We start from the raw sequence: 25,015 nt of genomic DNA, 5'->3' as shown, positions 1-25,015 counted from the left end.
TGCTCTTGTTACTCCTTTTCTCTCTCTCTCCCATATCCCTCCTTTCAACATACACACACACACTGGGATTTTCCCCAACATAGGAGCAGTTTTTTTTTTATGAAATCACAGTTAAGAACATCAGAATAGTACCACTGGACTATCATATTATATAATCATAAATAGACTCAAAACCAGTCTTTCAAGGAAAATTAAGGGGAAGTACCCTTTTCATGGACCTAACTTTTCAAGCCACACCAAGAATTAGGGGAAAACCAGGCTTAAAAGATAACCTGAGGGTTTTTTCCCCCTCTTCTGCCCACCCAGTCCACATTACTCTAGTTAATACCACATCTGCTTGGTTACACATCTGGAAGTTCCCTGTGACCAAATCCTATTTGCTTCCATCCCCTTTCTGTGGCATTTGGTTTCCACTGGGATGAAAAAGAAAAAAAAAAACCCACAACAACAATGTGCAATCCACAACTCCACTGTCCTTCTCTTTGGTTCTTTTGTCTCATAGGCCAGAAAAATCCAAGAAAGGTTAGAGGGTTGGAGTTGAGTGGTAGCAAAATCACCACTACACGCTGATATTCCTGGCAGAAGCCCCTTGAAAAGATAGGAGAATTCTCCAGAAAGAAAGAGGATTACACAAAATAAGGCCAGCTTAGAATGAGTCAATTCCTTCTCCTCTGGGTACAGCATGGTACTTGCATTGAAGAAACTCTCAGAGTTGGGAGAGCCAAGTAGGATCCCTCAGGAATCATCTCCTCCATGCCTTGCCTTCAGAGCAAGCACGCAAAAATATTCCATCTTTCTTGAGACTATCCACTCCCTGGAGTCTCAGGTAGCTTCAGAGAATGTTGGTTTTATTCCTTTTTTTAGCTGGAAAAAGAGTATATTGATAGGAAGTGGGAAGATGGGGAAGATGTGAGCTACATGTTATATTTAATTGCAAGGATGTATTAATCAGTAAGAATTATCCAGGGGAGTCCAATCTTCCAGTGACTCTTACTGTTAGCTCCACTCCCACCCCCATCTTTGTCTCCTCCATCTTACTGATCTTCAGCTGAGAGACCTTCCTCAGCTTTCCTATGAGTCAGCCATTGTCACTCTTTATAGGGCAATAAAAGCAAGAATTTGTGCAGCTTCATTTGGAGGCAACAGTGATTCATTTTCCTAAAGTTCCCCCCCACCCTCAACCCTGTATTCTAGAATAACGGCCCTGGCATCACATGGCACACAGCAGACACAATTTCAAAATTTTAAAATATGGGAATTTTAAAGGGAAATTTTATTGGTTCAAAGTTGGAAGCAGGTTTCTCCGCCCCCGCCCCCCCTTGCCCCAGAATCTCCTAGAAACAGAATGTTTCCATGAAAAGTGGACTTCCAAGTTGTGCAGGAAAATAGGCAATGAAGTGAGATTAGTGGGGATGTTAGAAGGGGAAGGGGGAGATCTCAAATTTCCCAATAGGCCCCTGGGAAACTCCAGCTCCAGCTCAGGCTTCATGCAGGAGGCTGGTAGAGTGTCTGTGCCTATGTCCATGTGTGACAGGACTAGCTCAGGGCTTAGAGCCAGAGGGATAGATGGGAGCTGAGGGCCAGGTGTGGATGCAAAAAGAAACAGTAATCCTGGCAGACTTTTAGTCCCCAGCTTCGGAAAAGCAAAGTTGAAAGAAAATGAGCGAAGAGTCTAAATGACATTGGGGCAGGGGAGCTATCTATCTGCATTAGGCTCAATTTCAGGTGGGGACAATCTGATCTGATATACAGCCTAAGTCCCTGCAACATCTCTCTGAATCTCAGAGGCGGCTGTACTCCAAGGAGAATTTTTTTTCTGTCCCTACCCTTCCAATTCCCAGTCCCCCCCTTCCCCACCAATTTAATAAGGGAAAGAGATGCACCCAGAGACACCGAAGTCTTAGTGCCAGAGAAGCTGCTTAGTCGCCATATGACTTGACTTTACCTGAGTTTCAGTTCCTCTTCTACAAAAAAGGGGTAATGAGCAGAGTTCTGCACTCCCTCCCTCATTGGGTTTTTGTGGGGAAATGGCTTTTTAAATCCTCAGAATGAGCTAGAACAGGACAAGTCCATAATGCAGATGTGGGCCCTGGCTTTTCCCAGAAGCAGTGCTGAAGAAGACATTTTATAACCATACCTTTTTATGAGCTTAGCTGTGTACACAGCAATGCAATTTGAAACCATGTGTACAGATATGAAGGATAGGCCTACGGTATTATAGATTGCAAACAACTAAAGTATATATACAGACAAGCTCCATCTATTCTTGAGATATAGAGATAGATAGAAAGGCACATACATTTCTAACCTTAAACAATAGCTGCTGAGATCATGGTTCTAGGGTGTGGGTGGGGGCAGGGAAAGGTACCACTCCCTCCCTGTTCCATACCTGGGCATGTGGTTTGGATAGCGTTCAGTCCAAGGAAGCTAAGGCTCTAGCGAGAAGGTTTAAATTCCTTTTTTGAACCCTCTTTAACTCACTAAAATCCCAACCTTGGCATCATGGATATCATTTTACTTCGGGTTCAAGTCTTAGGGTTTCCCCAAGAACAGAGGGAGGGAAGAAGGTATCCAATGTACAATATGAGTGATATTTATAAACTATATTTATTCCGGCACACAACACATGCTAAACACATTAATAGAAGGAATTAAACAGGCTACAGTAATTTCAATCATAATTGCCGTTACAGGCTGCTAGGAAGCTGATACTTAAATTTCATTAGAACATAAAAGCAGTTTGCACGACTGTTAATTATGTATTTTATTAGCTTTTGTTCCAGCACCAAACCCAGTCCTGGTATAGATCTACTGGTAAAACAGCCAGGTTTGGATCAATCGTCTTAGTGTCTGTCTTCTCTGATAGAGAGACTTTCCCTACTGCCAGGTCACTCCTGCTACTGCCAAAACCAGCAGTTCTCATTGAACCCAAGACCTCTGGGTTTTTCGGACTCACAAAGTTGCTTCCAAGCTTGGACACAACACCTTAAGTACCATGTTGAGCCATCTACTCAGGAAAGAAAACATAAAGTGGAAAAAGGAGCCAAGGCATTAGACAGAAACTCACCTTGTTGAGTCCATTCTCCAGTGCGGAGCAGTTAAGGGGGGTGGGGTGGGGTGGGAATGAGCGTCACATATCCCTTTACCCCCTTCACAATAGTTTAGAGACAGAGTATACTAATAATAAAACAGTAATAATTAGCACATGTATAGTACTTTAGAGTTTGCGAAACACTTTACAAATATTATCACTTCACCCTCATCACAATCTTGGGAGGCAGATCATATTATCATCCTCATTTTAGAGATAAGGAAACCAAAGCAGACGTGACTTGCTCAGAGCCATGAAGCTAGTAAGTGTGTGGCATTACTTGCTACAAGGAAGAGTCATAAGAGAAAGTGCCAGTCATAACAAAGGAGTGTCTTCTAACTGACAAAGCACTCCACCCTCCTGCCACTGTCACAGGACAAGAGGAGAGCCAGAGGGAAGGGCCCAGGGAACAAAGAACAATTCAGGATTTGCTACATCCTCAAATGCAAAATTCTGTCACCAGCAGGTCACTACATGGCCCTAAAATCTAGAACCAAGAATGGCAGCTGAGTATGCTTCATGGAATGGCCCCCAAAGGGTTGTCACTTAACCTTTGTTTGACCTCCACTGTAAAATGGAGATAACAACCCCACCTCTCAGGGTTGTTGTAGACATCAAATGAGATAATACACGTAGAGTGTTTAGCACAGAGCCTAGCACATAGAGTAGGTGCTAGGGAAATGCGTATTCCCTTATCTTCCCCATCATGTTATCGACCATCTCTCCTCTCCCCGAGTGAACTTGCAGTTTACTAAGAACCCTAGACTTTTTTTCAGATGAACTGCTCTCTAACCATATTTCCTCCATCTTCCTCCTACTTGAGATGTTGGTTTTTTGAACCAAAGTGAAAGACGTTCTATCTATGCCTATTAAATGTCACCTTATTAGATTGGGTCTAGCACCCTAACCTGTCAAGATCTTTCTGCATCCTGACACTGCCATCAGTAATGACACAGATTGGTTGAGTAGCAGTACACTGGAAAGGGAGACAGGATAGAGCCCTGGTTTGGCTACAACTTGTTGTGTGACCTAGGGCAGGTCACTTGGCCTCAATATCTTCATCTAAGAAATGGGGATAATAATTCCTGATCCTGCCTACTTCCTTATGAGAATCAAAAAAAAAGTGGTGAATGAGAAAGTGTTTTGAAAAGATTATAGTACTATTCACCTGGGAGAGACTGGTATTAATACTACTTTGGATCATCAATTAACCTTAATATTACTTAGCACTATTACTATCATTTTATCCCCAGTGGCCAGTACATAGCGAGTGCCTGTTGGTTAATTGGTTGATTGTCTGATGATATATAAACTTCTTGGCTGCTCCAACAGTCTATGAGAATCTAGGATCAAATGCAGTTTTACGCAACCCAGGGCTACGAATGTGAGAATTCAATATGAATGGAGGTCTGGAAATTGTCTCAGACCTAGAAATATAAATCAGCTGGTCAGCTGTCCCTCTGGACCTAGTTTCTGTCCTATCACAGTTTTCCCTAAAGAAAAGGCCCTGTTCCCAGAACATAAATGGCTTTGAGAGAAGAGCTCCCAAAGGGCAGTTCTGAGAACAGAGCCTGGCCCCACCACTCACACACCCCAGAGCAGTTTCAGATAAGGGCCAATCTCCTATTTACAGCCCTGAGTGGTGGCCTCTAGGAATCCTGGCTATCTCCAGCTCTATTCTGCCAGGTGGCAAAGTCCTCTGGAGATGAAGATGGCCAAGCCCTCTGGGCTGACAAGCTCCCAGGGGAATGGGACAGACCAGGGCACTCAGACCGAGAGAATATTTGCAGGCAGCCCACTTCTCCTTTGTGGTCTCTGCTGGAGGAACTGTTCTTGCGTTGACAATCCTGCCTTTACATAGACTAAAGGAAATGTATTGGGTCATACCCTACCCCACTCACTTCTGTCCCAGAGAGCCATGGCCACACTGGGGATTCCTGAGTCTGCAGGACATCATGGTTCTGCTTTTGCCCGTGTCACCCGCCAGTCTTCATGCTGACACTTGGCCCACACATCTAGGTCATTATAAAATAATTCCGTTGAGGGAAAGAACTTACAAGAAGAGTTCACAAAAAGGGATCTGACCTGGTATAATAGATACAGATGTTTGGGGATGCAGGCAAAGACAAAATAGCTCCTACCTTTATGGAGCTTACACTCCTTAGGGTAGTGGTTGGCAATCTATGGCAGTAGACCAAATTTTTACATGTCTGGTAAGCTTAAAATATTTGAAAATGTAGAAACCATTCTTAGCTTGCTGACTGTACAAAAATAAGTGTGTGTCGGATCTGGATTTGGCTTGGGTGGGTATTTGCTGACCCTGCTAAAGAAGGAGGCAACATGCATACAATAAGTTTATACTATATGTATGTATATATGTGTATGCATACATTTATACTCATATGCATAAGAATATACTTTGTTGTTGTCATTCAGTTGTGTCCAACTCTGTGACCCCATTTGGGGTTTTCTTGGTAAAGATACTGGAGTAACGGTTTGCCATTTCCTTTTACAGATAAGTAAACTGAGGCAAACAAGGTTAAGTGACTTGCCCAGGATCATACGCTAGTAAATGTCTGAGGATGGAATTGAACTCACAAAGTAGAGTCTTCCTGACTCCAGGCCCAGCACTCTATCCACTGTACCACCTAGATGCCCTAAGAACATACTTATATATACACATATATGCACATATATATGTATGTATATGTACACATTTGTATATGTGTGTATATGTATGCATACATATATATATTATATATATACATATATATGTTACAAGTAATTGTATGGATGGAGGTGGGAAGAGGCACTAGGGATTGATGGGATCAGGAAAGGCCTCATAGTAGGTAGCATTTCAGCTGAGCTTTAAAGGAAACTAGGGATTCTAAGAGGTAGAGATGAGGAGGGAGAGCATTCCAGACATGGGAGACAACCTAAGCAAAGGTGTAGAGATGAAAGACAGACTATGTTGTATAAGGAACAGCAAAATCAGTACGGGAGAAGGACAGTAATATAATAGTTGGAAAGCTGAGTTGCAAAGGGCTTTAAATGTCCCAAACAGAAGTCAATATTTGATCTTAGAGGTAATAGGGAGCCAATGAAGTTTATTGAGTGGGAGAGTGACAATTTCAGGCCTTCACTTTATAAATATCACTTTGGCAGCTCTGAAGGGTAGCCTGGAAAGGAAAGAGACCTGTGGCAGGGAGGCTAATTAGAAAGCTATTACTATAGTCTAAGCATGAAGGAATGAGGGCCTGAGCTAGGGTGGTGCCTATGTGAGTGGAGAGAAAGGGAGAGATGTTATAAAGGTAGGAACAATAAAATCTGGCAATGGATTGGATATATGAAGTAAGTGAGTGTAGAGAGTCAAGGACAACACTCAGGTGACTGGGATGATGGCGATGCCCTCAGTGTTGTGAAGGTAGAATTAACAAGGCTTCATTTTACTGAAGGGAAAATGGACCCAGAGAGAGCAGCAAAGTTACACTTGAGTGAGTGACAGAGACAAAACTAGAATCCAATGCTCCTGACTCCGAGGCTAGTTTGAATGCTCTTCCCACTCCAACCACAAATGCCTCCTCATTCTAGGAATTCCACCCACATCACCAGAACTTAGCTCATAGCCCACTGAATTGTGCATGCATGATATCTGTAAGTGCTTTCACCGAAGCATGTGAGGGTTCAAAAGAAATCTATGCCCCTACCTTTAGAATTTCCAAATGGGTTCATGGCAATAGCTCTGTAGGCCACACTCTCAGTAATACATTGGCTGAATTTCAGTCTGTGTACTGCCCTCACGCACAGAAGGAAAAAGGAGGTGCCATCTTCCCCATGAATGCTGGCAGAGAGCTGCACTCTAACATCAGAGACCCCAGTTAAGGCCAGGAAGAGAATGTAGACCCAAGAGGAGGCTCCACTTCCAGCCTCCCAAACATAGCCTCTATCCAGCTGTGACCACCACAGTTAGTGGCCTTCTGGCATTTGGGAAGCTGGCCAGTGCTCATTTCATTGATACCCCTACCTCCATGCTTGCCCCTATCCCAGTTCCTCCTGCAGGCAAAGCCCTGTCTCTGTCCAGGGCTAGTGCTGAAGGGAATGGAAAGAAGAGGAAAGAAGAGGCAGAGGAGATAGGAAGGAAATAAAGGGCAACCCTCAGTCTTCTCACCCCTCCTCAATCTTCCCATGGCTCCTCTTCACCCCACCCTCTATGCTAAGAACCTTTCTTCACATTTTTAAAATTTTTTAAATTGAGGTCATTCACAGAGAGCTCCTTCTTCCTTCCTTCTCTACATGTCACATCACTCAGATGCCTTCTGTCACTATCTCCTCCTTTAATGCCTGTCACGTGATGAGAAGAGCCTTGTCTTTGTTAAGAAAAACTCCTCCACATGCACAAGGGATCTCAAACTACACCATCTCTGATAGATTATCCCCTTTGTCTCCCTACTCTTTCATTTATCTTCAATCTCTCTATCTATTGGCTGCTTCTCTACCATCTACAAACATGCTCGCTTCTCCCCATCCTCAATTTTATTGGCCCATTCCCTCCAGTTATCATCCCATATCTCTCCTCCCTTTGGTGACCAAAATACTGGAGAAGGACATGTATATATGGAGATGGTGCCTCCATTTCCTTTCCTCTGACTCTCTTCTTAAGTCTCTTCAGTCTGGCTTCTAACCTCATAATCTAATTCCAATTGTCCTTTCCAAAACTACCGATGATCTCTTAACTGACAAATCTAATGGTCTTATCTGAATCATCATCCTTCTTGATCTCTCTACTGCCTTTGACACTGTTAATCCTCCTTAGTACTCTCTTATCTCTAAGTTTTGTGACACTACTCTTCCTATCTGACCATTCCTTCTCATTCTCCTTTGCTGCATCTTCATCCAGGCTGTGAGTGTTCCCCAAGGCTCCATCTTGGCCTCTCTTCTCTTTTCCCTCTGTACTATTTCACTTAGTGACTCACTCAGCTCCCATGGACTCAGTTATCATCTCTCTATAGATGATTCTCAGATCTACTTGTCTATTCTCCCTCTTGATCTCCAGTCTTACATCAAGAGCTGCCTTTTAGACAGTTTGATCTGGACATCTTTTAGATATTTTAAACTTGATATATCCAAAACTGAATTCATCATATTTCCCCAAACTGTCACCTCTTCTGAACTTCCTTATTACTGTTAGGTGTACCACCACCCTCCCAGTCATCCAGGTTCACAACCTAAGCTTCAAAGAGGAAGAAAATAAAGCTTTTTAGAAAAGACCATTTTATTGCTGACTTTCTATGTCTGCCTTGGAAACCACCAAATTCTTCCAGTGTCTTAGGCTGTCTCAAAATTAGGTGACCTTGTTCTTCAGCTAATAGCTCCTTGAGGAAAAGGTTGTGGGACAAAAGAGGCAAGGAGCCATTGGGTGGTGAGCATCAGTCAGGAACCAGAGAAGAGCTCTTTCCGTACTCCCTGAGCCCTAGCTCTTCCACAAGGAACCAGTACTTCCTCCCTCTTTACTTGCTTAGCACCTTATCTACAATCTAGCAGAAGGCTAAATCCTTTGTGAGTGAATCATAGGTCAAGACATAGAGGTCACTAATGTAGCACAATCAGGATAATAGGACAATTGATTTAAAGTGTGGCCAATGACCCTGGCAACCAGCTTTTCTCTTTTGTTGAGGCCGCCTATAACCAACTTCAAAAGGTGAAGCTAGTCAAGGTCAGTATCTGTCTGGTAACTGGTACATGGTTAAGTCATTGGCACACATGAACAACCTAGCCTCAATTAGTTCAGGTTGGAGGAAAAAAAATTCCTCCAGAGATTAAATCTGAATTCAGTGGTAATGATAGAAAGGGAACATCCCATTCAAAATAACTAGGAAATAAATAAAATATCTGCGAGTCGATCTATCAAAGCACAGAATATCTGTATATTTACTATTCCAAAAGGTCAAGTCAACAAGCATTTATTAAGCCTTAATTATGTGCTAAGCACTGTGCTAAATGATGAGGATATAAAGGAAGGCAAAAACAGTCCCTGCCTTCAAGGAATATACATTCAAATGGGGGGAGGGATGTGAACAATACACACACATACATACATACATACACACACATACATGTACATACAGAGGCGATGGAAGATAATCTTAATGAGGAAGTATTAGTACGGGAGACCAGGTCCTACGACTAGGAAAGGCCTCTTGTAGAAGTGAAGCTTTGAACTGAGTCTGAAGGAAGTCAGGGAAGTTAAGAGTCAAAGGTAAAGAGGAAGAACATTTCAGGCATGGAGGGTAGCCAGTGGAAAGGCACAAAGTGGGGTCAGGGAGCAGTAAATAGGCCAGATTGGTAGGTCATAGAGTGTGTGGAAAGGCATATAGCAGAAGAACACTGGAAAGGTAAAAAGGGCCAGATTATAAACAGATCTCAATGCCAAACAGAGTACTTTATATTTGATCCAGGAGGTAATAGTGAGCAAGTATATAGGGAGGAATTGAATATGAGTGGAGATGAGAGTGGGGGAAAATCTGCTGGAGAAAATGGAAAGGAATAATACAAGTACAGAGGGTGGCCATGGTGAAGGGAAGGGTCACTTCTTCATGTGAGACCAGAATAAAGAAGGAAATAATGGGGAATATTTCTGAATGATATGAGCTGGGGAGAAGGGAGAAGAGTGAGCTTAATGGTTTCATTTTTTTTCAAGGAAATATGAGGTAAGATCCTCAACTATAAGAGTGAAGGAAGAGAGGGTACTGTGGGAGGTTTGAGGAGAGACAGGAAGATAGGGAACAGCTTCTGTGGAAAGTGGGATACCAATCATCAGGGAAGAGTAGAATGATTGTCTTGCTTCAGTGAAGAACCAACTGAAATTAGATAACAAATCTGTGGTGGACTGTGTTGGGCACTGTGTTGTAATTTCCTTCAACTCTATTCTGCATCATGTAAATAGTAGTGAAAGAAGTAGATGATGGGAATAATTCAAGGAAGGGGTTTGAGAAGGTGTGATTAAGGGGGAAAGGATTCAAAGATAGAGGATAGGGTAGAATTGAGTTGGTTTACCAAGGAGTTGGGATACAGAAGGGAGAAGAGTGTAACCAATGCAAGGGTGAAGGCCTCAAAAAGACTTAAGAAATGTAGGGAATAGAGATCCCAGCGAGAAAGAATAACAGTGTTAGAGGCCATAAGGCATAGTGAAAGATGGAATGATAAAAAATTATAATCAGATAAGAAATTTCAGAATTCATGAAAATGGAAATAGATTGTGGGTGATGGTAAGATCAAGCATATGATCATCACTGTGTGTAGCTGAGGTGGAGTGGAGGAGTAGGTCAAGGGAACTGAGTAGACTGAGGAACTGGGAAGTTGGAATATTTGAGATAGCATCACTATGCATATATTAAGTCCTTTAGTATAAGGGCAGAAGTTGAGGAGGAGAGAAAGACTATGAGTCAGACAATGAACTCAGAGAGAAAGGAAAGAGAATTGCTGAGGAAGATAAGATTGATAGATAATGGCCATGAACATCTGGATTGGGTGATAAATTTGGATAATGCAAACCTTAAATTAAGAATAATTAAATCACTTGAGGACTACTTAGTGCTCATGGCTGGGACATGACAATATAATATTACTGAAGATAATTTTCAGATTTTGTGCTATACCAATCAAACCACCAAAAGCATACATCAAAGAACAAGACAAAATTATATCATAATTCGTTAGAGGAACAAAAGATCTAGAATATCAATGGAAATAATGAAAAAAAGTGGAAATTAAGGGGGAATAATTCTTCCAGGCCTTATGCCATATTATAAAGTAGCAGTCATCAAAACCATTTGGTAGTAGTTTTAAAATAGAAAAGTAGGTCAATGGAAGAATCAGAAAGAATTGACTTTAATAACCCAGAGTTTGAAAAATCCCCAAATATAAATTACCCAAGAAAGAATTCCCTATTTGACAAGAACTTCTGGGAAAATTAGAAAGAAATCTGGCAGAAATTAGGTTTAGACCAAAAATCTTACAACATATACCACAATAAATTTAAAATGGATACATGTCCTAAATATTAAGGATTGTAAAAAAAAAAAAAGAATTGAAACAGATCATTTATGCCTATCATTTAGATCAGTTATATCTTTCATAGAGGCAAATTCTTAAATGAGGAATAGGGTCAATTTTCATGAAATTAAAAAGCTTTTGCATAAACAAAATTAATGCAACTAAAATAAAAAAGGAAATGGTTGGCTAGGAAAAGAATCTTTGTATGAGACATCTCAGGCAAAGATTTAATATCCAAGATATATAAATAAATAACTAACAGAAATATATAAGACCAAAAGCCATTCACCATTAGATAAGTAGCAAAGGATATGGACAGTATTTTTTAAAAAAGAATTTCAAACTATTTACAACCATACAAAAGAATGCTTCAAGTCATTAATAATAAGAAAAATGCATATTCAAAACAAACTCATACCCAGCAAACTGATAAAGATGACAAAAAATGGGAATAGTTAATGTTAGAGGGGTTGTAAAAAGATGGCCAACTAATGTATTATTGGTGGGGCTGTGAGTTGTCCTTTTAACTTATGGGCTTTGGTTCTCTCTCCTAGAGCCAGGCTAGCTACATCTTCCCCCAACAGAGCTCCAAAGGATGACCCTGAATGGTTAGGATGATTCTTCTCTAGTGCCATTGGCTTTCTCCCCATTGTTGCAGCCCAGTTCCATTTAATCATTTAACATCAATTAGATTTTACAAAGGATTATTTACTTCAAAGATACAGCAAGAACAAACATACAAGTTTTCTCCCTAATACATCTGGGGCACACTCTCCCCTATGCCACCATGGGTTTCTGGGGGAGTAGAGTCAATTTATCTCAGTTCCTAAATAATATTGTTCCCGACTAAGTTCATGTCCACATGTGGCATGGCTTCCAGGTAAGCTTTTCAAGTAGGTTAGAATCCCAAAAATCACTGCCAAAGAGCATCAATGCTGCACTGGTTCTAAAACCTAGACTCCGGAACATGAGGATGCCAGAGTGCCCTCCTGATTAACTTTTAAACTCACTATATCTTGAGGCTCTACTCCTTTCATCTAGAAAAGGAAACAAACAAACAAAAAGGCCAAAGATTCTAAGGCCCTTCCCCTTCCACATGGTCTCTCACCAGACACTGAGTAAGACAGTCACCAAGCTCCCCTGGACTTGAAAAAAGCAAGGGAAGAGTGGCTGAAGTTGACTTGGGCCTTTGTGAAGATGCTAACAATTCTGGCTATGCACTTTCATGCGTCTGGCCAACTAGTACCAATTACAGAATGTCTATGTGTACTCCACAGTCTTTCCAAGGCACGGCTCTTACATGTTAATAATAATGATGATGGCAATAATAATGGCCAGCATTTATTTAGTGTTTTAAGGCATGCAAAGTATTTTACAAATATTATCTCATTTGATCCTGACAACAACTTTGGGAGGTAGGTGCCATTATCCCTATTTTATAAATGAGGAAATGAAGACAAGCAGAAGTTATGTGACTTTGCCCAGGTCACATAGCTAGCAAGTATCTGTGGGCAGATTTGAACTTAGGTCTTTCTGACTCCAGGTTCTGAGCTCTATCCACTGTGCCACCTAGCTGCATCATTATCATGATTTGACCAGGAGCTAGCTCCCTAGCATCCTCCATATGGAGATACTGCATCAGCTGAGCAAGTTGATGGGGTCTGTGCATGCACCAGACCTCTTCTATATACTCTTAACCAGTCTGGAAGGAAATTTGGAATTTTGCAAGTAAAGTGAGATTCCACTCCTAGGTATATGTGCCCATAGAGATCAATGACAAAATGAAAGGCCTCATATATTTAAAGTATTTATAGCAGAACTTTTTTTTGTGGAAGCAGAGAACTGAAAACAAAGTTAGTACCTATCAACTGAGGCATAACTGAATTGTCAAACAGGAATATAATTGATTATTGCACTATAAATCACAATGGCAATGATGAATACAGAGAAGCTTGCTAAGACTTGGGTAATGGGGCTCTGGTGCATGCCCATAGGGCCTCAGATGTCTCACAGGGAGGATACTAGGGAGAAGAGGACATCTTTCCACACGGAGGTCTCTAGGGAGTTGCTTCTTGGACAGTTATGATGATGGATGAGGGAAGTGCCTTGGAGAGGTCTACTGTTAAGCATCATAGATATTCATAACTGGTTGCATTCTGCTAACCACATGATGAAGAGAAGGCTCTCTGATTAGCAACTGAAGCATTCAAAAAGTCCTATCAGTTTCAGTTACAGTCTCTTGGCCATAGCTTCCCCTGGGCATATGTAAAGAGCTATTGTGATGATTAAATGAGATAGCAAATGTAAAGTGCTTTACCAACCTTAAACACTACATAGATGCTAGTTTTCATATGCTAATTAGTTTTGTTGAACTTTTTTTCTTCCTTTTTTTTCTTTATTATATGAAATGGCTCTCTGGAGGGGATGTGGGAAAGGACACATTGGGAAATATAAGTAATGTGAAAACAAAATATGTCTACTAGGTCTATTCCCAAAGATGATTAGAGAAAAAGGAAAAGAACCTATATGTTCTAAAATGTTTATAGCAGCTCTCTTTGTGGTAGCAAAGAACTGGAAATTTCAGGGATGCCCATTAAGTGGAGAATGGCTGAACAAGTAGTGGTAATATGATTGTGATGGAATCCTACTGTGCTATAAGAAATGATGAGCTCAGTGACCTTAGAAAAGCATGGAAAGACTTGCATGAACTAATGAAGAGAGAAAAGACCAGGACCAAGAGAGCACTGTATACAATACGGCAATATTGTTTTAAGAGTGACATTGAGCAAATAAGTCATTTTGACTATTAGAATATCCAAATTAACTCTAAAGGACATATGAAGAAAGATGTTATCTACATGTAGAGGAAGAACTGATAAATAGAAGTTTGTATAGAATAATTATACATATACACACCTATTTGTGTCTAATGATAGCCATCTCTAGGGTGGGGGGAAGGGAAGGAAAAAAAAGAAATTTACATAATAACTTTATTGTGTATTTAAAAGAAATAGCAAATTCTACATAGATTTTCAGTTTCACATGCAATCATATTTTTATTATACCACATTATGGAAATGCTTGTTTTATTCCATAAATTTAAAATAAAATAAATGTGAAAAAAATTAGGTGCTGATAGGCAGTTCTAAAAAAGAAAAGATGTCCAAAAATTTTAATAAAACCTGCACCATGTGAAAGAATTTCTTCTGCAGGCAGTTATTAACTATAGTCAGCATCACCAACAAAGCTCTTAGGCTAGGCTCACCAGTACTGGATTTCACCAATAAGATGAGTGTAATGGTAGGTAGGTCTGAGGCAAATCATCAACAAACACTTATTAAGTGCCTACTCTGTGCCAGATGCTGTGCTAAGTGCTGGATATACAAAAAAAAAAAAGAGGGGGGTGGGGAGAGGGAAGATCTCTGCTCTCAAAAGGCACAAAATCTCTGCTCTCACAATCTAAGGTGGAGGGAGGGGAGGAGAGACAACTTATAAGCAACTATGCACAAACAAGATACATACAGGATAAACTGGAAGAAGAGAACACTGATGAGGCCCAAAAGAGGCTACTAGGCAGTGTTGTAGATAGAGGAATCAGGAACACCTGAGTTCAAATACTACCTCAGATACTTACTAGCTGTGTGACCCTAGGCAAGTCATATACCTTCTGTCTGCCTCAGTTTCTTCCTCATCCCATCCCCCAGGGTTGTTGTGAGGATCAAATGAAATACTATTTGTTTAAAAAAATCTTTTTTAAAAAAAGGAAAGGCGCTCTTCCTCCTCCTCCTCGTCCTCCTCCTCCTCCTTTTTCTTCTCCTCCTCTTCCTCACTATCATCACCATCATCTTCCTCCTCCTCCTCCTCCTGCCGCTGCTGCTTCTCCCCCGTTCCCTTGGAGTGGACCATCCTGGTGCCTCTTTTGTGAAGTGGTGGCTGAGGAGACCTCGGGACTCGCCATGGCCGACGTAAAGCCGAAGGAAGGAGTCAAGACTGAAAACAACGACCACATTAATTTGAAGGTGGCAGGACAAGATGGTTCAGCGGTGCAATTTAAGATTAAGAGGCACACACCACTTAGTAAACTAATGAAAGCCTATTGTGAACGACAGGGTTTGTCAATGAGGCAGATCAGATTCCGATTTGATGGGCAACCAATCAATGAAACAGACACACCTGCACAGTTGGAAATGGAGGATGAAGATACAATTGATGTATTCCAGCAGCAGACAGGAGGCGCTTACTAAAAAGAATCTACAACTCTTCTCCAGAACTGTGCTCCCAAGAAAAACAATACATTCACAATTAGAAACCAAGATTTGGTTCATCCACATCCTGACTACTGCAGTATAGTTTTCTCTCTTCTTTGATTCCCTTCCCCCGTTCCTTTATTGTACATAAAGTAACTGGTGTATGTGCACAGGCATAATGCTTATTTTTTTTTAACTAAATGGCCGATGGTACGTTTTGATCAACATCAAATGGAGATGGGGAGGGGAAAAAACAAACTGGTTCTGTGAAAATACCCCTTTTCTCCATTAGTGGCATGCTCATTCAACTTTTATCTTTATATTCCAGTAAGTTATTTTGCTCTCACTGTTTAACAACAACAACAACAACAAAAAAACCCACAAAAAAATCCTTGCATACCTTGTTTGATTGGATAATTTCAATGTTTTTCTTTTATCATTGTAAAGCCAAGGACGATTTTATAACTTTTTTGTACGTAGCTGTTACATGTAGGGCAATCTCTGTCTCTCAGTAGGGATAAATTACTATAAAGAAATTGATCCTAGATAGTTTTCCCTTCAAGTCAAACATCTGGTTGTTTAAATAAACTTCTTGTTTAAAATAAAAAAAAAAAAAGGAAAGGCTTCTTTCAGAAGGTGAAATTTTAGCTGAGATTTGAAGGAAGCCAGGCAAGATAGGAGGCCAAGGAAGGAGAGAATTCCAGGCATGGGAGATGGCCGCTAAAAATTCGGAGAGCTGGGAGATGGAGTGTTTTGTGCAGGGATCAGCAAGGAACTGCAAGAGGTCAATGTCATTGGATTATAGAACATGTAAAAGGAATAAGGTATAAAGTAATGGAAAGATAGGAAGGGGCCAGATTATGAAGGGCTTTTTTTCTTTTTCTTTTTATTATTTTTATTTTTCTCCACTGTGTTGGTAATCAAAATGGGCTCCTTAGCACTTAGTTCAGCAAGTGCCCTTGAAGAGTTTGGCCTTTGTTTCCTTTGATTAATTCAGCGTCTTTGATTGAGTCTTACTAGGCGCTAAGCCCCAGGCCCAAACCCCTATTAGGTGTAAAACCTTAGTGGGTGTGGATTGGCAACTAAGGTGGGGCCCAAGGTGGGGCTAACTCCAGGGAGGGCCTAATTTACAAGTCTGGGAGAGCAGAGACTTTTAGACCATGTGGGTTTAAGTCTGCCTCTCTGTGACAATTCTAAGTCACCTGGGTGAGTCGCATGTGTGACTCACCCCTGACGCTGAAAAAGATATAAAAACCAGGCGTTGGCTGTCTGTTCTTTGGAGCTCTCTTACTCACGGCAGTGGTGGTGTGCATGACTCTGGGCCAGCCCTTGTTCCGAGCTCCCGGGCTGTACCTAGATGTTGGTAACTATGAATTGTATTGGGTCTTTCTGTTGATGTTTGTAATTTGTTTGTATTTTGTTCGGAAGTTCAGGGTGCTGGATTTTTCCCCTGAACTAAGTGAATGCTGTCTGTATGCTGAGTTGAAGTAAGCTTGTCAACCCCTTCAACCTTGCTTTCCTTATTAAAGCAGATCAAAAGAACGTGTGCTTTCCCAGCGTGCCAGCAGCTTTCTGGGTGCTGGCTGTGGGTGGATCTTACACCACCACAGAAGCTGCTAGTCGGATTGTGGAAACACCCACTTAATAGTATTTTGTTTTTTTCCAATTATATGCAAAGATAGTTTTCAATATTCACTTTTACAAGATTTTGAGTTTTGATTTTTTTTCTCCCTTCCTGCTTCCCAAGACAGCATAAATCTGATACAAGCTATACATGTATAATCATATTAAACATATTTCTACAATAGTCATGTTGTGAAAGAAGAATCAGAACAAAAGGGAAAAAACATGAGAAAGAAAAAAAGAGAGAGAAAATAGTATGTTTTGATCTGCATTCAGACTCCATAGTTCTTTCTCTGGATGTGGATGGCATTTTCCCTGTTCATCATTTCTTATAAAACAATAGTATTCCATTACGTTAATATGCCACAACTTGTTCAGCCATTCCCCAGTTGATGGACATCTTCTCAATTTCTAATTCTTTTCCACCACAAAAAGAGCTGCTACAAATATTTTTGTACATGTGGGTCCTTTCCCCCTTTTTTATGATCTCTTTGGGATACAGACCTAGTATTGGTATTGCTGGATCAAAGGGTGTGAAAAGTTTTATAGCCCTGTAGGCATAGTTATGAAGGGCTTTAAAAGCCAAATAAAGGAATTTCTATTTGATCCAGGGTGCAGTCTGGAGTGACTGGAGTGTAGTGAATAATGAGAGTGATATGGTCAGACCTAAACTTTAGGAAAACCATTTTGATAGCTAAGTGGCCTGGGATAGAGAGAGACTTGAGGCAGGGAAGCCTACCAGTAGTCTATGGTAATAGGCCATGTATGTGTGATGAGAGCCTGCATTGGGGTGGTGGCAATGACAGAGGAAAGAAGGAGCCATATACCAGACATGTTCCAAAGATGTAATTGATAGGGATTGGTAACATATTGGATAGGGTTGGTGAGAGAGAGTAAAGAGACCTAGGTGATACCTAGGTGATAGGTGATCCCTGAATGACTGGGAGAATGGTGGTGTACCCAATAGGAATAAGGAAGTTTAGAAGAGTGTATATTGAAGGAAAGATAATGACTTCAGTTTTGGATAACTTGAGTTTAAGATGCCTATGAGACGTCCAGGACAAGACGTCCGAGAGGCAGCTGGAGATACAAGACTGGAGGGCAGGGTTGAGGCTCACTGGACAAGCAGATGTGAGAATCACCTACATAGAAATGATCATTGAATCCACAGGAGCTGATGGGATCTATAAGTGAAATGATATAGAGGGAGAAGAGAGAATAGCCCAGGACAGAGTCACAGTCAGCAAGCACAGCCTAGATGAAGATACCAGCAAAGAAGATTGAGGTATCGACAGAAAAATAGTAGGAGAACCAAGAGAAAGCAGTGTCACAAAACCCAGAGAGAAGAGGAGAAGAGGATGATCAATTATGTTAAAGGTGGCAGAGAGGTCAAGAAGGATGAAGATTGAAAAAAGATCATTAGATTTGTCAATTAAGAGATCATTGGTAGCTTTGGAAAGAGCAATTTGAGTTGAATGATGAGGTCAGAAGCCAGACTGCTGAGACTCAAGAAGAAAGAAAAAGGAAAGGAAGTGGAGGCACCTATTGTGGACATCTTTCTCCAGGATTTTAGCCAGAAAAGAGTGAGGAGACATGAAATGATAGCTGGAGGGAATGGATAGATCAGGTGCGGTTGAAGATGAGGCATGTTTGTAGGCAGTAGGCAAGCAGCCAGTAGTCAGGCAGAGAAAGAAGATAAGTGAAAGAGTGGGGATATTAGAGAGAGCAATCTGCTAGAGATAATCAGGATGGAATGGGATCCCTTGTGCATGTAAAATTTTCCTCAGTAAGAAGGGTCATTTCATCAAGTGGGAGAGAGGTAAAGGAGTAGATAGTGACAGAAGGCATCTGAGTGATTCGAGATGAAGAAAAGGGGAGAAGAAGGAACTCTGTGTAAATGTCCTCATTTTTTTTTCAGCAAAATATGAGGGTAAACTATGAAGCTGAGAGGGTGGGGTAAGGGGAGTAATGGGAGGTTTGAAGAGGGATGGAAAAGTTTGGAAATGTCACTGCGGTGAGTGGGATAGTTAAATCGATTAGGAAAGTACAAAAGGATTGCCTTGCTTTGATGGGGGCTCAGTTGAGATTAGGTAGCATAAATCTGTTAGGGATTCAGTGTGGTTTCAAGATCTTATCTAGCTTCGTTCAGCAGCATCACAACAGGAGCAAAAGCAATGGATGTTGGGAGTGATCTAAGGCTAGGGCTTGGCATGGTGATAGGTGATAGATAAGGGGGCAAGGGCCTCAATGAAGAGGACGATATAGAGTTGAAGTAGTTCTCCCAGGGGTCAAAATGGAGAAAAGAGGAGCTAGGGTGATGGTCAGGGAAAGAGCTGAGGGTTGAAGGTTGGAGGATAAAGAACAGAGTAAAGGGTTGGAAGGTGAAGGGTAAAGGTTGTAAGGCATGGTAAAATAAACGAATTTCAGAATTCACGAACGTGGAAGTGGGACACATGTTGGGTAATGGTAAGATCAAGAGCATGACCGTCTCTCTGTGTAGCTGAGCTGGGATAGAGGAGTAGGTCATGTGAAATGAGTAAGTTGAGGAACTGGGAAATTAGGGTGTTTGAGAGTATATCGGTATGCATGTTTAAGTTAGCTAGTATGAGGGCAGAATCTGGGGAGGAAAGACATTGAAGGATAGAAAACTAGAGATTGCTAGATAGCAGCTTGAAGAATCTTGGTTGGGGATAAATAAATATGACAAATATGAACCTCAAAGGAGCAGAGGTTACCTAGTGGTGGAGGGAGAGGGAGAGTTTGGAAGTGGGAATGGGGATTGGGGAGTATTCTGACTCTGCCACATGGCCAGTGAGTCATGGGTATGAGTGAAAGTGTAACTAGTGTGAAACGGGGGACCATCGATGCTGGGTTAGGAGAAAGGAGCCAGGTCTAAGTGAGTATAAGAAGTAAAGAGTGAAAAAGGAAATGGTTTGAGATAAAAGCAAATTTGTAATTTATGGAGTAGGCATTCCAGAGAGCCCAGATGAAGAGATAATGACTGCCACATGATGGCAGGGAGGGCCAAACTGAGAGGCATAGGAACAAGGAAGCAAGCAGTAGGGGATGAGGAATGGAATTTGTGTAATGACAGTTGGACATTCAGAATCACTGGACCAGGAAGATATGCTGGAGTGGGAGTATGCTAACTATTAAGGAAGAAGTTCAAACAAGGCATCATTGCCCCTGGGAGAACAGGAAGCCCATGTGGATATGGAAGGTGAGCTGGTAGGGAGACAGGAAGCACTAAGGCTGGGCTTTCTTATAATATGGAGGTTCTAGGTAGGGATTCATCAGTCATTGGACTGGCCTCAGGGTGGAGTTGTCTCAGGGCTTAGGTAGTGCTGTCTAGGTTGAAAAAGGATGGCATGGAGGTGGGGAAGATCAGGGTAAGAGTAAACTGGTGTGGAGTTGGAGCAGTGTGCTAGAGCGCTGACCAAATATCTGATCCAAACAACCAAATATCTTAGAATCAGAGTCCTTCCTTTGCTATTGATACCCCCTTCCTCCCTCTCTTTTCTCTTGCTCTTTCACCTCCCTTTCTCCTCAATCCTCCCACCAGCTCACACCTATCAGAAATGACAAATGCTGGAGGGAATGATAGATTAATTAACTGTTGGTGGAGTTGGGGCCTGGTCCAACCATTTTGCAAACCAATTTTAAACTTTACCTGAAAGGCTATAAAACTATGCATACCCTTTGACCCAGCAATACTATTACTAGGTCTGTATCCCAAAGAGATCAAAGGAAAAAGACAAAATAGTTATAGCAGCTCTTTTTGTGGTGGCAAAAATTGGAAATCAAGGGGATGTTCATCAATTGGGGAATGGCTGAACAAGTTGAGGCATATGATTGTGATGGAGCACTATAAGAAATTACAAGCAGGATGGTTTCAGAAAAAACACAGCGAGACCCACATGAACTGATGCAAAGTGAAGTGAGAAGAACCAGGATACTATTGTGCACAGCAACAGCAATGTTCTAATGATGATTCACCATAAAAGACTTAGCTACTCTGACTGATACAATGATCTGAGACAATTCCAAAGGACTTGTGATGAAAAAATGCTATCCACCTCCAGAGAGAGAACTGATGAACTCTGAATGCAAATTGAAGTAACATTTCTCACTTTATTTGACTTGCTTTTTTTTGCGATATGGACAATATTAAAATATGTTTTGCATTATCTCATATAAGTTGATTGTTTGCCTTCTCAGTGGGCAGGGGAGGGAATAAGGGGAAGAGAAAAAAATTGGAACTCAAAATTTAAAAAGAAAAGAATGCTGAAAATAAATAAATAATATTTTTTAAAAAATTCCCTTGATGCACTCTGTAGTTATTAAAACTTCTCCTCTCAACCAGTTGACTATGAATCCTCTAAATGTAGTTCAATCTGTAACCTGATTTAGTTTAACTATAATCCATTTAACTAGGTTTATTTCCTTAGAGGATATATGAGATCGTGATTTAACTAAGTTTGTTCGACGTTTATGGCCTAAAAGGCACTATGTTAAGCCCTTTACAAATATTATGTCATTTGATCCTCACATTAACCTTGAAAAATTAAGTGCTTTTATTATCTTCATTTTACAGATGAAGAAACGGAAGCAGACAGAAGTTAAGTGACTTGCCCAGGGTCACACAGCTAGTGTCTGAGATAGAATGTTGTATCAGTAAGGCAACAATCACAACACAGATGATAATTGTCAAAATGCCTATGAAGTTCTGTATCACAAAGTATATGAGACTCTCCACATAGAGGGTAGAAGAAGTAAACCATTTATTCAGACACCAGAGAACCATATCCCACAAGCTATTTATCTAATCTATCAGAGCAGCAAAACATTACATATATAACTTCACAACATGGAGCCTCGCCATCCCAAAACCTCTCTGACCCCCTGCTGGGGTCTTCCCCAGACAAACTCACAATACAGCGAAGTCAGCTTGTTCACCTATAACTATCATGAGGGCAGCCATTAGCAGCCATAACTGCGCTCTCTCTCTCTCTCTCTCTCTGTCTCTCTCTCTTTCTCTCTCCATTTCTGTCAGGAAGCTCCTCCACATGTGTCTTAGGCTTCCTGTGACATAAGCAGGTCACACAGCCTATTAATGGGTGGGAAAGATCTTCAAATCTAAATTGCTACTACAAATGTGAGCTCAGTCCTTCCTAATTCAGAGCTCATTGCTCTATCTCCTACAACACTTAGCTGCCTTGGTCCCACCGGCCTCTACTTAGAGACTTTCCCACAGGGCCAAACCACGCTGCCTCTGGAAGCAATACAATCTACTTTTATTCAGCTCTAATGATTAAGCAGTATTTCCTTATATCAAGCTGAAAGTGGCCTCTCAGGGCAGCTAGGTGGCACAGTGAGTAGAGCACCGGCCCTGGAGTCAGGAGGACCTGAGCTCAAATGTGACCTCAGACACTTGACACATTTACTAGCTGTGTGACCTTAGGCAAGTCACTTAACCCCAATTGCCCTGCTCCCCCCAAAACAACAACAACAAAAAAGAAAGTGGCCTCTCTGCCACTCCCATTCACTGTTCCTAGTTTGTTCTAAATGGAACCAAGAAGAACAAGTCTAATTCTTCTTCCACGAGAAAGCCCTTGGAATGATGGAAGACACCTGGCATGTCTTCCCTTCTCTACGCTGTTTACTCCCTTGATCCTGCTACGATATGGTCATCATTCTTCTCACTAAGCTGGTCGTCCTTTTGGGGATGTACTCCCACATATCAATGTCCTTCCTAAAGTGTAGCACCCAGAACTGGTACCACATTACTATGAGTATGGTCTGGCCAAACCAGAAAATAACAGGACAATCTCTCCCCTCATATTCTGGAAACACCTCTCTTAATACAATGGAAAAATCACAGGAATTTTTTTGGTTGTCATATATCACATTCTTGACTCATATCAAAATAATGCATTATTAAACAGCTACTAAGTGCAAGGCACTGTGTTAACTGAGTTTGCAGTCTACCGAATTCTCATCTTTTTTTATTGTCTAGCCACATTTCCTCCACTTTGTACTTATAAAATCATTTTTTTAAACCCAAATGATGAACTTTATGTCTACTCCCTTTAAATTTCATTTTATGAGATTTGGTCCTTTGCTCCATCCTATCAAGATCTATTTGGATGTGGATACTGTCTTCCAACAAATATTATCCCTCCCAGCTTCGTGTCATCTGTAAAGACAGCAAGTGTGCCCTCTCTGCCTTCATCCATGTCACTGGGCCTTGATATCGTATTCATCTCTTCCTAGTATTTCTTCCTTGCTCCCTCCCTCCACACTCTTACCCATAACTGGTTCTTATCTCATTTTCGTGTTGCCTTCTCTCACTGGCCAACTTGTTGCTGACACCCAAACCCAGAGTCTGGCATCTTTTTGCCCTTCCAGACCCTACTGGGACACAGGTTTCTTTATTTTCATTGGGTTTTTCTTTAGTGGTATGTCTATTCTTTCTTCTAGGGGTTTACTGGCATTGTTGTGCAGTCTTGTGCTTCCTAGAGAGTTCTCCCTGCTTTCTTTTCTTCCCTGGTACTTGTTCATTATGTGGGATCTCTTTTTTGATTACTCATTTCTTCTTTTCTTCCCTGTTAATTTTACTGTAAGGATTTCCTTTCTTTGTTTTCTTCCTTCCTTCCTCTTTTTTCTTCCTTCCTTTTCTTATTCACTTTTATTTAATATTGAGGCTTAGAGAGATGAAATGACTTGTTCAAGATTGGGACCCAGGTCTTCTGACTCCAATATCAGTACTCATTCAACTATATCTGAATGCCTCTCAAATTTATCGGTGGTGCAGTAGACAGACCGCTGAGCCTGGAGTCAGGAAGACCTGAATTCAAATCTGGCCTCATATTTCCTAGCTGTGTTACCCTGGGCAAGTCATTTAACCTCTGTCTACCTCAGTTTCCTCCTCTGTAAAATGGGTGTAATAATAGCATCTACCTCCCAGGATAGTTGTTGTTATGAGAATCAGATGAGATAATATTTGTAAAGCACTGAGCACCGTGCGTGGCACCTATTAGGCATTCAAATACTTCTTTCCTTCTCCTCGCCTATCTATCTGTCTGCTATATCTATATATTCCTTCCTTCATATATATGTGTGTATATATGTATATGTGTGTGTGCATGTGTGTGCGTGTGTGCGTGCGTGTGTGTGTGTGTGTGTGTGGAAAGAGAGAGGAGAGCAAGAGAGCTGTAAGATGAAGACTATTCCATCCCATAATCTCATTGAGGTTTTATAGACCTCTCTTACTTAACCCACACCCTCTCCCTCACACGTAAAAGCTCAAGAATAAAACCAAAGGAGTTGGGGACCTTAGTGATCACCAAGTCCAACTCAGCCAGTCAACAAGCATTTATGAAGCGCTTACTATGTGCTAGGCACTCTGCTAAGCCATGGGAATACAAATACAAAGAAAAAAGAGTCAGTCCCTGCTCTCAAGGAGCTTACATTCTAATGAGGAAGACAACACATAAAAGAAAGCTGAAAAGGAAGAGTGGAGGAAAGAAATTACCCGGCGCAGGAGCAGGATGGAGATGTCCAGAGGAGTGCAGCCTGTTCAGAAATGAAAAGATGGCTGATCTAGATGCCCTCCTAAAATGGAGGTTCTGGGAGGAGCCATCCATCAAATTAGAGATTTAGAGTAGTACGATGACATCGGTTTCTTTCCCGGGTTTCATTCATTTCAAGAAACAAGGAGGTATTCACGGTTAGTAAACTAGAGTGGTGGTCGCCAAATGGGAGCCTGCCTCCCAAGGGCTACGTGATCATACAGTCAAAGGGTTAGAAGACAGGTTGCATCCCATTCTCCTCAGGATAGCCAATCATGAAACTTGTCTCTCAACTTAGCCTTACCTGGCTTTCTCCAGTTATCAGCCAGCACTCCCCGACTCTGCTCACCTCTTGTTAATGGCGGGTGCCCCACCACTGGTTTTGTGCTCAGGGGCAGTGACCTATGTATCCCCATCCCTTCTCTCCCTAC

At 41.4% G+C, this 25,015-nt stretch overlaps 2 protein-coding genes across 2 annotated transcripts in view; one reads left to right on the top strand and one right to left on the bottom strand.

Moving 5' to 3' along the window:
* The window catches only part of CCL22 (C-C motif chemokine ligand 22), a 55,723-nt gene that overhangs the window by 9,800 nt on the left and 20,908 nt on the right, over window positions 1-25,015 (bottom strand). The gene's annotated exons all lie outside the window — the stretch shown is intronic.
* Window positions 15,100-15,564, top strand: LOC118840863 (small ubiquitin-related modifier 2-like). Its single transcript, XM_036748230.1, has one exon. The coding sequence runs from the start codon at window positions 15,100-15,102 to the stop codon at window positions 15,385-15,387; it is 288 nt and encodes a 95-aa protein (XP_036604125.1). The 3' UTR covers window positions 15,388-15,564.

This window comes from Trichosurus vulpecula, chromosome 3, assembly GCF_011100635.1.
Source record: "Trichosurus vulpecula isolate mTriVul1 chromosome 3, mTriVul1.pri, whole genome shotgun sequence".
NCBI lineage: Eukaryota > Metazoa > Chordata > Mammalia > Diprotodontia > Phalangeridae > Trichosurus > Trichosurus vulpecula.
This window is presented reverse-complemented; position numbering and strand designations above follow the sequence as displayed.

Coding starts and splice junctions, on each gene's coding strand:
- LOC118840863 (XM_036748230.1), top strand. CDS start 15,100: ATGGCCGACGTAAAGCCGAAGGAAGGAGTCAAGACTGAAAACAACGAC.